The 13181-nt window shown below is 49.2% G+C and overlaps 1 protein-coding gene across 2 annotated transcripts in view; it reads right to left on the minus strand.

Moving 5' to 3' along the window:
- The window catches only part of LOC107324282 (protein CEPU-1), a 267939-nt gene extending 254825 nt beyond the window's left edge, over window positions 1-13114 (minus strand). Inside the window, exon 1 of one of the 2 annotated variants that reach the window (XM_085526053.1) lies at window positions 12708-13114. In XM_085526053.1, the coding sequence (XP_085382179.1) occupies window positions 12708-12753 (46 nt within the window). In that variant the 5' untranslated portion in view covers window positions 12754-13114. The remainder of the gene's footprint in view (window positions 1-12707) is intronic. The other variant, XM_015884183.3, reaches the window with a different exon arrangement.
- Window positions 13115-13181: the final 67 nt, after the last annotated feature.

Here is a 13181-nt window from a genome sequence, read left to right on the forward strand (position 1 = left end):
CAGAGCTCAGGCAGTGCTGCCCCAGGTTCTAATGGAACTAATTAGCTTTCCCCATGCTATGTGGGGTTTTATTACCAGAGTCCCTTTAGCAGAACCAGGGCACCAAGAAGCAGAGCTGCTCGTGCCAGGCCACGCTGCAATAAGGGGCTGAGACAAAAACACAGCCAGGATTCCTGCCCCATTGCCATTGCAAGGGCTGTGCTGCTGACCTAACTCACATCAGCACAGGATGGTTTCTAGTGCCTGGAGCAGAGCAGTCACTGCTGCTTTTTGGCTCAGGGGAAGCCTAATGAAGCTCAGTTTTGTCCCACCCACAGCTCTGTGCACCAAACACCTCCAGATCCCCACCAGCACAACCCCATTGCACCTGCAGGCAGCAGCCCCAGCACATGGGGCGTTTCTAATTCCTGCATCCTCCGCAAGGGAAAACATCAGAAAATCTGAGTTTGTGTGGCTTCAAACAGCACCACCGGGAGCCTAACGACTGAGCTGCGCCAAGAGAGATTAGTTCTTCTGCAACACGCTTGTGACCAGGCTCTCTGATCTCTATCAGCACCCCTCCAAGAGCAGCTCCTTGTTCCATTTGTTCTTCGGACCCCTCTTCTCAACTCTGACTAATTACAGTTTGTTGGTCGTTATGGCAACTATGGATTTCTCTCAGCATCCAGCCCTCATGATTTTGGCTGCAAATTGCAACGCTGGAGGAATACAAGATACAAGCAGGGCTTTACATCCTGCTTGCATGCTCACCTTGCTGCTAGGCCCCCCTCCAAAACAGCAGCCCCATTGGCTTGCTCTTACTGATGCTACCCAAGGAGTCTGCAAAGTCAGAGCAGCGTTCTGCACATCGTCATCAGTAGGAAATGAAGCACCTTGAGCAGCACCAGCAGCACCCTCCTGCCAATAAGGAACAAGAACCTCACCCCCAAGCAGACACAGATACCAGTACTTTATTTCACACCTCCTAGGCCAGTCAATTAGCAGTAACTGAAGCCAGACGCATAGCAGGAGTCAGACTGAGGTCAACCAAAGCCCTTCCACATGAGGCTGCCATGCTCGAGCACGGGGACCACTTAGTGTGGCGGCTGCAGAGCATCCCTGCAAGGCACAAGGAAGGGCCCTGCTGTCCCAGTCCCTGTTTGTCCTCATCACCTTGTGCACAGACATTCAGATAATGGAAATTAACAGCCCAGGGACACGAGGTGGAATTGAATTGCAGGAGATCGCTCCCCGCCAGCAGGCACGGGGCAGCACAGCCCTGCTCTGCATTCCTCTCACATCCCGCCTCGAGGACAGCAGGATACCTCCAGGCCCTCTCACAATATTGCTAATTGGAGGCAGTGAAAACAAGGCTCTGTACTCCATTTTTCAATGGATGTGGCTTTTGTCAGCTATGATCCACAGTCAATGCAATGGGCTTCGCTGGAGCTTGGATGCTACCACTGAAGCCTCTGTTCATTCTGCACAGTGCTCCTCCAAGGGGACAGAGCAGGGAGGCAGCATTCCTGCAGGGCTAGTTCTGCAAGTAAACTCTCCATGCAAGAAAACGACAAAAGCAACTTATTTCATCACCAACATGGAACAACCAGATTGGGCAAGGGAGAAAACCAATCACACCATCCCCCAGAGGGTATTTCTGTGCTCTAAAGGTACTTAAATCATACACAGAAGCCAGCAAAAAACAACCATAAAAGTGCAGGTCTTATTCACCCTTATGCCACATGCTTGACTATGTCAATGCTGCACATAAGATCCTGCAGGGAGGATGCTCAGCTCCACACTCCAGGACATGACCCATAATAAGCAGGGCTCTGCAAGCTGCAGAGTGTTTCAGCCTAACAAGGAGAGCAACGAAGGCTGGCACACACCAAACTGAATTGTTTCTAGCAACACAAAATAGCACACTGATGGAACCCGCAAAGCACCACTGACAAGTCACCAACCCATAGCATCAATGGGACATCATTCCCCATCTGCTGCTTGCAAGTTGGCATCCCCTTCATAGCTGCACTATTCTCCCAAACAAACCCCATTTTAGAACCACATACAGCACAGAGGCAGGGGAAGAGGAGACCCCATTTATTCACAACTGGTTCACCTCCTTACTGAGAGCTGCCCACAATGACCACGGGGAGATGAAAAGGAAGTTGCTGTGTGACATTCATGAAGTGCCAGCTGATGGAGAGCTGTGTTTGCCAAGCCATCTGGGGAGGGACCTACCATCAGCTCCCAGCACGCAGAAGATCAATACCGTAATTGGGACTGTTTGTAGCGCATGAACTATTGCAGCAATAGGGGCACTGCACAGGGGGAGGCAGAGGGCTGAGCTGGGGCTTGCTGCCCTCTGCTGTGCTGCAGCTCCTTTGCTGGTTACAGTGGGGTACGAGAGCCCAACACAGAGCTGTGTGCTCAGCACAGGGGTGCAGATGGACAGCTGACAAAGAAAACCCCCCAGCACTGCTGCAATGCCTCCCCAGGGAGCATCCATCACCAACATAAGGGCTCCTAACCAGGTGTTACCTGCCCACACACAGGAAGCAGCCTGAGCTCTATCCTACAGCCAAGAAGCTGACAGTGGAGAGTCAGGATGTGATCCGAGACATCTCATCCAATCCAATGATCCTATGACCAAAGTACCAAGGTGCAGAGCTGGGTGCTGCACGGGCACTGGCTGCCATCTCGTGGGCAGTGCTGAGAGAGCTCAGAGCTCTCCTCCCCCACAGTCTGCCCCGGGGCTTTTGTCCTATTCACCCCATAAAGCTTTCATCCCAAATCCACATTCTCTCTGCTCCCCTCAGTGCACTCAGCATCACTTCAGAGGTCACCCTGCATGTTGAGGTCAATTATTCATAGCTCAGAATCAAGTATTAAAAACTGAGCTATATTGACAAATGCTTTGTATATTCAGGAACATTCCCACCAGTAGGTTATTCTCTCCTCTAGGCAGCTTTCTGAGCAGCACAGGTCCTGCTGATATGTCTTGCTGTTTAATTGCACCGAGGCACTCACCTACACTCTTCTCCCTTTGGTTGGAGCTCAACTGGGAGTGCAAAACCACCCAGGGCAGCACACATTCCTCCCCTGCTCCTCAACAGCAAAGAAAATCCAGCCTCTTTGAGTTCTTTCATTTAGCAGAAAACAAAGCTCTCTGCCAGCAATGGGAAGCAGCTCAGCCTCTTCTGTGTCTTATCCAAGGGATGACCAGGTCTGCTCCTCCTTTGGATGCTTTACTGGAGAAGGAAAGGACCTAATATAACCAGGCTGCCTTCAAATCCTTTCCCCCAGCCCCACTGAAACTCTCACTGCTGCAGCCTCCTCTCTGCTCCCCAAATCCCACCATCCCAAGACAGCCTCCATGCTGGTTTGCACCTCCAGCTCTGCTGGCACTGGCATCTACCAGCCTGGGATGGGGATGCTCCACAGCAGTTGTCAAGCGGAGCAGTAACACCAACCACTTATCAAAACATTAAAGTTCTCCTAAGCTGCCGAGTTAATTTCTCAGCCGCCCTTTCAAAGGGCTAGATAAATACAATCTGGGAGCATCTCCGCTCCCTCGGCTCACATATCTTTAGTCAGGCGGAGAGATAACATTTCATACAGATTGAGACAGTTTAAGCAAAGGTTGCTGGCTAACCTTTCCAGCAGCGGTTGTTCCCGGAGCCGTGCTGTGCTCCAGTGCCCATCCCTGCAGGGATGCAGGAGCCCCACACATGGATCTCTCCCACATTACAAGGTGTTACCTGCAGGCTTTCAGTGCTGGGGAAAGCAGGTACTTAAAGCAGGGAGTGTCAAAACGTTATCATGACATTATTACCCTGTGTCCAAGAGTAGGTGTGCAGCTCAACTCAGCCCAACCCACCAGCTCATCTTTACATCCTGGATAAGGCCAGAAGTAGCATCCTCTTCCCCCAGCAAAAGTCAGGCTCATAAAGCCCCATGCACAAGCAGTGCTGGAAGCTCCCCATGCAATGCTGCTTGCTCTCACACTGGCAGTGAGAAGCAGATATTGGCCATTTCTAGAACTTGATTCCAAGCTCATGGAGCACAACAGAGGAGCTTTGCTAGCACAGTCCCTTCTGAGCATCACACACCTGGGGGTGGGATCTGTATCTCAGCAGCACCCAAGCACAGCACCCTGTCCCTGCCATAAGAGCCCCTACTGCAAACAGCAGCTCTGGCAAGATGGGGAACATCTCACAACCCATGGCTGGCAAGGGAGGGAAGGAGGAAGGAATGCTGGCAAATGACAGAGCCCTTATCTTAATTACAAGCTTATTTGCATTTAAATGAAGGTTATTCTATAATTACCACCAAATGTTTTGTGTTGCAGCTGAAATACCTCTGAAATACCTCTCCATGGGCTGTCAAGCTCCTTCCCATTTTCATTTTCTCTTTCCATTCTTCTGCTTTCTAATCAGCTGCACACACAGGGAGGCATCAGCACAGCCTCCCTCCCTTCTCCGGGTACCACTGCACCCAGCAGCCCTATGGGGCACAGAGAGGGGTGCAGCCCCACATCCTCCACCAGCACTGATGGTGGGGATGCTGGCAGGTCTCAAGTTCAGACTCTGGGTTTTTTGGGTGAATTTGGCTTTTTTTTTTTTCCAGACTCCAATGCAAAACCTAAAGAAGTGCTTTTTCTGCACACGCACGCATTTAATTACCTTGTCAAACTTGTTGCAGCAAGGGGTTGGGAAAGGGGAAAGCATGGGCAAGGTCAAAAAAGAGATCAAAATGGTGGAGGAGAGCAGGAGCTGAGCTCACGCCTGGCTCTGCAAGTCCCCAGGACATGGGCTGCAGAATGCAGGGGCTTAAGGACCCCAGCAGCCTGTGCTGTCTTTTTGTTGTTGATGGTTATTCTTGAAGACAGGACGGAGACAAAGCAGAACCCGGGAGAGATGTTTGCGTTGCAGCTAGCACTTCTTTGGAATAGATAAAGCACTCCCATCGAGAAAATAACACCCAATTATATCATTCAAAACAATCACAGTGAACAAATCCATGCAAATGGCCAAATTAAGGCTGAATGAGAAGCCTTCTGCTATTTCCTAAATTGCTATACCTTTAATCAAGCTCCTTTAACAACCTGTCGTGAGCGTTTTTGCTATCTAGCCAGGAGAGCCACATTAACCAAGCAGCCCATGTGGGGATGAACAAGGCAGCAGCTATTAGAGCCGCAGCAGAGCCTCCTGTTTATGAGTCGGTGGTAATGAAAATGGACAGATCCCTCTCTCACACACACACATTTCCTCTCCCTTCCCATGCCCACCGCTACATCTATACCCGCATCCCCCTGCCCAACTCCAAGCCTCTGCCTCCATCTCATGGAGAGATGGGATCTCTTCAGCTCCGCTGCCACCTCACTTGGTTTCCTCTTTAAAAAATAGATTTTTATTTTAAAAAAAAGACTCCCTTTCCCCAGTTTCCAATAGCCCAAGGCAGACTTACAGCACGGACATTTTTAGCCTGAACAATTATCGCCTGGCAGAGTTAACTCACTGGAAACAGGATCTTCTAATGGGCAGCCATGGCTACAAGCAACTTCACCGGCTCCGTTTAAAACAAGCTCCACACCTCGGGACAGAGAACTCCCCCGCAGCCCATTTCACAGCCATTTACATTTAATAAGAGGCAGCACCAGCAGCATGGGAAATCAGCAGCACAGCCACCACGCAGGGCAAGTGCTGATACTCACACCAAAACCATTCCTCTTGTTCTTCCACCACAGACAGGAGGCAAGGGCAAAACCCTCCCATCAAGGCCCAGCTCTGATGATGCCAGCATCTCCTCTATTTCCTAGGCTGAGTTCTACCACCAGTTTCACACAAGGGTTTGTCTGCCCACCCAGCCACACCACCACGACCACCTTCAACCTAAACCCACACCTTGCACTCAGCATCCATCACTCCCCAGCTGCCTGGGGATGATGCTGCTCCTGCAGCCCAGCTCACAGCAGCAACAGCTCCCACATTCGGTGATGCTTTAAGGCCAGCAGCCTACATCAATGACAGCTGCACAAACCTCAGCATGCAAGCAGTGTGGCAGGATGGCTTTGGGAGATGCTGCAGACACTGGGCAAAGCACATCGCATCCCTCTGCAGGATGGGGTTTGGTTGGAAAGGGAACAGGCAGATCCTCATCCCTCCACCTTCAGGGGATTTCGGTACAAACAGAACTCTTCTGAGCTTTAATCTAGCTCCAATTCCCTCCCCTGCATTGCAAGGAGGGGGGGGGGGGGGAAAGAAGGCAAGAAACAGAGCATCTCTCTCCCTTCTCAACCTCCCTCCCTTCTGCCTTCAAGTGCTCCTTGGAGTGTCTCTGCGGAATCATGTTTATATGCAGTGAGTGCTGTTGTTAGTTAATAACATCGCGATCGCTGAACCTCCCTAATGAAAGAGAGAGACAACATAAACTGTCATTTCAAACAAACACGCAATCAGGGTACCAGCAGCTCTGAAAATATTATCTTCCCAATTTCACAGGCTTCATGCAGGAAATAGGCTGCTTTCATGGAGATTGTGGAGCATCGCGCCCAGCACACGGGATGCAGGAACGGGCTGGCAGCAGCGGGGACGCATCAGAGCCATGAAATTGGCTGGGCTATGAAGGAGGAATTGTTTTAACAGCTGGAGCCGGGAAGGACAAATAACAGCAGTGATTATATCTTCATTGCTCATCGTAACCAATGCACCAGGCAAGTTGTAATTAGGCTGTGAAGAGCTGAAGGTTTGATAGTGAAGGCTTTGAGCTCACGATTAGACACGGCGCATTTGTGCCTGCCCCACGGCCACCCTGCCCCACTCCAAAGCAGGGAGCTCTGGTTATGCACTTCAATGCTGCAAACAACACTCGACCTGCAGAACAGCAGAGCCTGGATGTGGCATCCTCCTCTTTAGCATCAATAAAGCTTCTCCCAGCTTCACCTTCAAAGCAGGGGCAGAGCCAACAGCAGGGAATGGGAAGCATGGAGGTAAGAGCTGCACCTGACCCCTTCCACAGACCCCTGTTGTCTACGAGCAACCACTGAGGATCCAGCTCCAAGGAAAACAGCAGGAAAAACATTTCACTGTGCTGAGATCTGCCTCATTTTGGAGCCTCCCGGGGCCATAAGGGATGGGACCACTCCACCTTGTTAATAAAGGAAAGGACCGATGCACCCTGCACACATTGACCAGGCAGCGCTAGAGCAGGACAGACAGACTGACCCCATGGGAGGGCTGTGCTGCTGCATTCAAATCAAGTTTAAAAACTCTTCTGACATTTAAGAAAAATCAACGAGCATCTAAAGCGATGGGGGGACCGAGCACATCACCGCCTGAATGTCACATTTAAAGCTAGAGAGATAGCAGCTGCTTTATCTCCTGAAGCAGGTGGTTTGAGCAGTAAATAAGGCACCCAGGGCCAGATTCTGCTCATGCACCTGCACTCCTCCATAGACTGCAATGGGGCAGCTCTGGATTTGCACCAAGGTGACAGCCAGCCAGAACAGAGTATATTAAACTTTAATACTTCTGAGCATCAACAGGATGCGCTACCAGCCCCTGCCCTGACTCCCAGTATCCATACAGGCCACAGCCCAACCTGTAAAAGTTCATTGCTTCCAATTGGCAGTGCCCTTTTGGAATCAGCTGTAGTTCTGACTGATGTACAGATAGGAGCAAAGGACATTTGAAGCGTTTTAATGCACTTTTTACTGCATTATCTCTCACCACCATCTTTGCTGCTTCATGGAGACGACTCGCAGTGCGAGTAGAACCCAATGTAATTAACGACCTGGCAACTCTATAATGATCCTTCCTACATAAAAAGGTCTTCCTTATCCTATGAACAGGCTGGAAGTAATTTATTGCAATCCATATAAAGATGAGACTGCTTTGACCTTGGGGATTTTAAGGTTTTTTTTTTGCCTTAAACAACTATAATTGCTAAGGAGATTTTTCTTAAGCGATAAGAGTTTAAAGAAGATTTTTAAATGTGATGTAAAAAGTGAAGAATCAGCCCAAGCAGCCTTCAGAGAGAACAAGCATCCTCTGCATCGCTCAATAATGAGCTTTCAAGTCTAAACAATGGATTACCCCATTTCTTATGGGCACCTCCTTAACCCTCAATACACTGGAACACAGACAGTGCTTTATTCCCCCAAATACAGTGAAAATGCAGGGATGCTCACAGGGAAGCCAGGAACCTTTTCCTTGTGCTCCCTATGAAACACAGCTCTGCCTCCTGCAGAACCCACAGGAGTCTCAGCTTTGCTCACACTCACGCTGTGTGTCCACAGACCCCAGTACAAGGAGGGGCAGCACTTTGGTTCCCCTTTGCTCTGGCAAACCCCTTCCTTCACACCCAGCAGGGATTTGCAGCAGTTAATGATAGGCAAATCATTAACTTTATGCTCAACGTGACAGCACCGTCTTGGCTTTTACAGCGTGCTTTGGGAAAGCCTTTCCTCTCTCCATCTCACTAACACCTTGCCTGCTCATCAGCTCCCCCCTCGTTTCTCATTTCATCTCACTCGTCCTCCTTTCAGATTCCCCAAACCCCTGCATTTTCACAGGGAAAGTCTCGCAGGCGGGCGATTGCTGCAGAAGTGGAGTTCAGTCTATCAGGGCTCCTTTCAAGGTCTTTGGAAGAGGGGGACACCTGGAAGGGGTCACGTCCCACGCTGGATCAGCGGCTGCAGGACATCTAACATGACTGCCAAGCTTTGAAGTACCCGCAGCTGTTTTGATGCCTTTCCCAGAGCTTTGGGGCGGGCTCCATGACAAGGAAACACACGGAGGGAAGGAATAAATCTGGCCAGAAAGAGCTGGGGTGGAATGGTTTTCCATCAGAGCAAAATGAGATTCGTTGGAAGCAAAGAGCTCTGCACAGTCAGATCTTTTACCTGCAGAAATTTCATGGAAGAAGGGAAAAAAATAACATCTAAGGACATGGAATCCTTCTGTTTTGATGCTTCTCCAACCCTCACATTTGCATTCCTTGTTGTGAAACAACTTGAACCTCAGACTTGCTTTCCCCAATTATTTCCTGTTGTGCTTTGTCAAGTACAACATAAAGGAGCTAATGCAAAAACAAGACATGTTCCTGCCTGTAACGTCTGATGGAGTCGCACAACAGTGCTTCAATCCCATCCAAAACAAAGCCACGCTCCCAAAACCTGCCTTGGAAGGACAAGGATCTGCCCAGAGCTTCAGAACCCATTGGGGCAATGGGTGAGGACAGCAGATCACCCTTCTCAAAGCCAAATCATCCAGGCTGTCCCAAATGTTACAGCAAAATGCCCTTTTTTTCCCCCCCCCATCCCTGCTAGGCTTAGATTTATCATCTTCAACACACTGGATTAAACTTTCATATGATTTAAGTTTTAATTAAATGTGAGAATTATATTCAATGGAAACAAAGAGCAGCAGCAAGTCAGCGCCTGCACCTTTGATTTCAAGACCCTAAAAGCACTGCAAGAAGCGAGCAGACACAGCAGGAGCTGAAAAGCATCCTCCAAAAGGAACCTATTCCTCCAAGCCAGACCCAGCCCTGCACCATCCTATTGACTATCAGCTCACATCACCCGCAATCGCTGCCATATCTCACATGAAAAAATTAAGTCCATAACTGCAGAGAAACATCACCCCGTTTCTTTTATAGCTTCTTGCCACAGCCAGCCATATATCTCCATTACCACCAACACACAATAGATCTGAGCTGGCGCCGTAAATAACGCTGCCATATAACAAAGTTACGCTTAAGAGTACAGGCATAAATTAACACTCAGCCATGCGACTCTAAATAGTATTTTAGGCCTTGTCAGAAACCAATTATGCAAAATATTCTTCTTGCAAAGATCTGGTGATACTTCAAAGCGTTACCTCAGTTCAACAACCACAGACAGCATGTGGGGCTGCAAACTGGGGGTGAAGGCTTTGCCAAGGGATGCTCAAACCATCGACTGAACCCCTCCAAAGCCATTTAAACGCTGACATCAGCACTTGAAAGCATGGGTATGGCTTCCAACAAAGGCACCCAGATGGGCAAATAGCACATTTTATCACCCAGCCCTTCAGATCCAACCTTATAACACCCTACATTGGCCTCAATGCTCCCCAAAGCCGTCCTGCTCCAGCAGCATTCCTTCCACCTGCAGGAACTTGCTGCAAATCCGATAGCAGATGTGATTTCCAGCTGGGTCCATAGACTGACCACAGCAGGTTCATTAATAACAATTATTAAGTGCTTTATGTTACAAATTAGGCCTGTAGGAATACAAAAACATATCCAGCCGGTTGGTTTACAGCCTCTTGTCAGTGAGGACTGTAAATTCCCATTATCACAACACTATCATCACAGCAAAATGGGTATAGAACTCATCGTAAATAATGCTTTAAAACAGCTAAATCATCAATGGGTGCAGGAACATAAATTAATACTCATACACAATGCAATGGAAGGCCCCATACAACAGCTTCAATCCATCAGGTAGGGAAATGCACTGATTTCTGTCATGGTTTCATCGCTTTGGCTCCCATTGGAAAGGGCAGCGCATCCCAAGAGGGGGCCATGCAGGGAGGAGGGGTCTATAGATGAACACAGCAGCCCCCCACATTGCTCCATTGCCACCTGCTACCACCACACATACCACCAGGGACGGCTCAGCCCTTTGCTCCCAGCTGCTCCTGCCTGCGGCTGGATACGAGGCAGCTCATTCATCCCATTACCAAACCCCTGAGGCATCCAGTTCCCCCCACCATGAAAATTTTAATCCAACTGGTGCATCGACTTTCAATTAGGAGGCCGTAAAACGGTTCATTTTCATCTGTTTGTTGCACAGTAACACAGATCCTCAGGAGAAAACAGCGCCTTTTCCAGACTGTCTGCGACGCAGAGAGCATTAATTGAATATTCTGTTGAAACCACCTTCAATTAAGTGCCTTGGAGTTTTGCATGACATTCATCACCGCAACTCGCCCGATTCCGCAGGCAGCACGTTTGGGGTTTGGTGATGCACACGTCGCATTAACTCACTGCACTGTCCTGAAAATAACAAATTTATTTGCTAATGGGGTGCCAGGCAGCATAGGGTGAGCTGCAGCAGCAATGGCTTCCCAGCATTTGGGTTGGCATCCCAAACCATACCCTTCCCTTGTATATGGGGAGCAAGAAGGGGAAACTGAGACACAGAGTAACACCAGATCCAACTACAAGACATCTGAAGCATCGTTAAGCAAGAGCAGAGTTTGTAGAGCTGACTGGAACCTCCTGCAGTGACGGCTGATATTAGCAAGGTGATGTTAATAAGCAGATCTAACATGCAAATTCCTACATGCAAAACTGTATGACTTTAAAGACTGTCAAGTGCACAGCAAGAAGGTTTTTTAATTACAGGGGGTCTATTCCACTGCAGCACCATTATTAGCTCCAATAGGCTGAGGAGGGGAGAAGGGAAGGTCCACAGCATGCAAACACCCAGGTGCAATGGGCTGCATCACCCTGATTGCACATTAACAAACAAAGCACAAAGCAGGTGTTTGCAGCAGGGCTCAGATTTGGGTCCATTGGTTTTGAGCCAAGCCACAAGGAAAGAGAAAAATACCTCCAATAGAAACACAAACACAGCAGCACCAGGAGAGCTTTGGAGGAACACCAAACACCAGCCAACATCTCTTTTAATTGTTTCTTAACTTTCTATCTGCAGATCCACAGAGCACTCTCCTATAATCAGGTCCTCCATGCAGGGGATTAGCAGGCTTACGTCCTGCAGATCCAATCAGGAAAGTCTATCAGCAAAACATACTTATGTTGATACAGCTATTATAATCTGCATAATTCTTCGGAGTTCACATACTTAACGGATAGCAAACAGAGTCATTACAGCTGCAACTTGCAGCCATAGGATCTCCACGAGCCATTCACTGCAGTGTTTTTTTATTATTCATAGCTTTAGTTATTGATTTTCAGGGGAAGATACATGCTTTTAAGCACCATAAAAGCAAAGGAGGAAAACAAATAGCGCTATTCCAAGATTAATACACCGCTCGTAATACAAGTATGGCTGTCACATTGTGCTCTGTATGGCTGATGGAGCCTTGATGAATTCCATGCTAACAACCAAAATGCTTAAGGACCTCATTAAATAATATAAAGCAAAGCTTGAGGGGGAGCAGGGAGTTCAGACTCAGCCACCAGGAGCCCACAGCTCTGAGACACTATGTCTACCCATTACAACCCCCAGCAATAGTAAGTTCCATAGAGCACCTCACCATACCCAGCATTACCTAATGAAAACAGGATCTCCCTTTGCTTAGGGGTAGATAGGAACAGCAATACTAAGGCACAAAGGGCTCCTGTTCTCAGTATGGGAGCTACCACAGGATCCCACCACACGGCTCACAATGGGGATGGGGCTGCTCAGTGCTGCTACAACCTTACACCTATTGCAACAGCAGCTCCACAGAACCATGCACGAGGAACAGCATGAACACAGCGGAGCAGCAGAACTCCAAATAACCACCAAGTAAACCATACACACAGCCCCATTTTCATACCCCAACTTGAATTATTTCAACCCAACTCACCCCATTACATCTGAGAAACCTCATGGATACACAAAGCAACCAAGAACAACCAAAGCACAATACAGGGCACACATAGAGCCCAACAAACATCCAGACCCCCACCCCACCCCACCCCAAAAACACATCAGAAATCAGCCTTACCTTCCACCAGGCAGGATCCAAACGCGGGTCCTTCACGGAACGCCATAGAATAAGGCCCAACCACACAGAGCAAAAAGCGGAGGCCTCTCGCAGCCCTTATAGCCGCTTCTGGGGCACAACGGCCGAGCCACGTGCTAATTAACGCTAATTAGCGCCCACCTGTGCCGCTAACGGCCCGCCCTTCGGCCGCCCCCTCTAATTAGGCAGCGCTTAATGAGCGCCAGGTGACGGCGATCACGAGCCAGCAGCGGGCCGCTCTGCAGGTAAAGCCGATTTGCGAGGCCTTTAGGAAGCACATCGTTTGTGTTTTTGCTATAAAATAGCAAAAAAACGGTGCAATGAGCACTTCGCAAAGTAACTCAACTCACGTGCACGAGGCGCGCCAACGCAACGGCTGCATTTCGCGCGCGCGCCACTACAGGGCGCTGCATTTCGCGCGCGCGCGCCACTAGAGGGCGCTGCGTTTTCGCGCGG

Source organism: Coturnix japonica, chromosome 34 (assembly GCF_054131305.1).
Source record: "Coturnix japonica strain WE chromosome 34, WE-NBRP24, whole genome shotgun sequence".
Classification (NCBI taxonomy): Eukaryota; Metazoa; Chordata; class Aves; order Galliformes; family Phasianidae; genus Coturnix; species Coturnix japonica.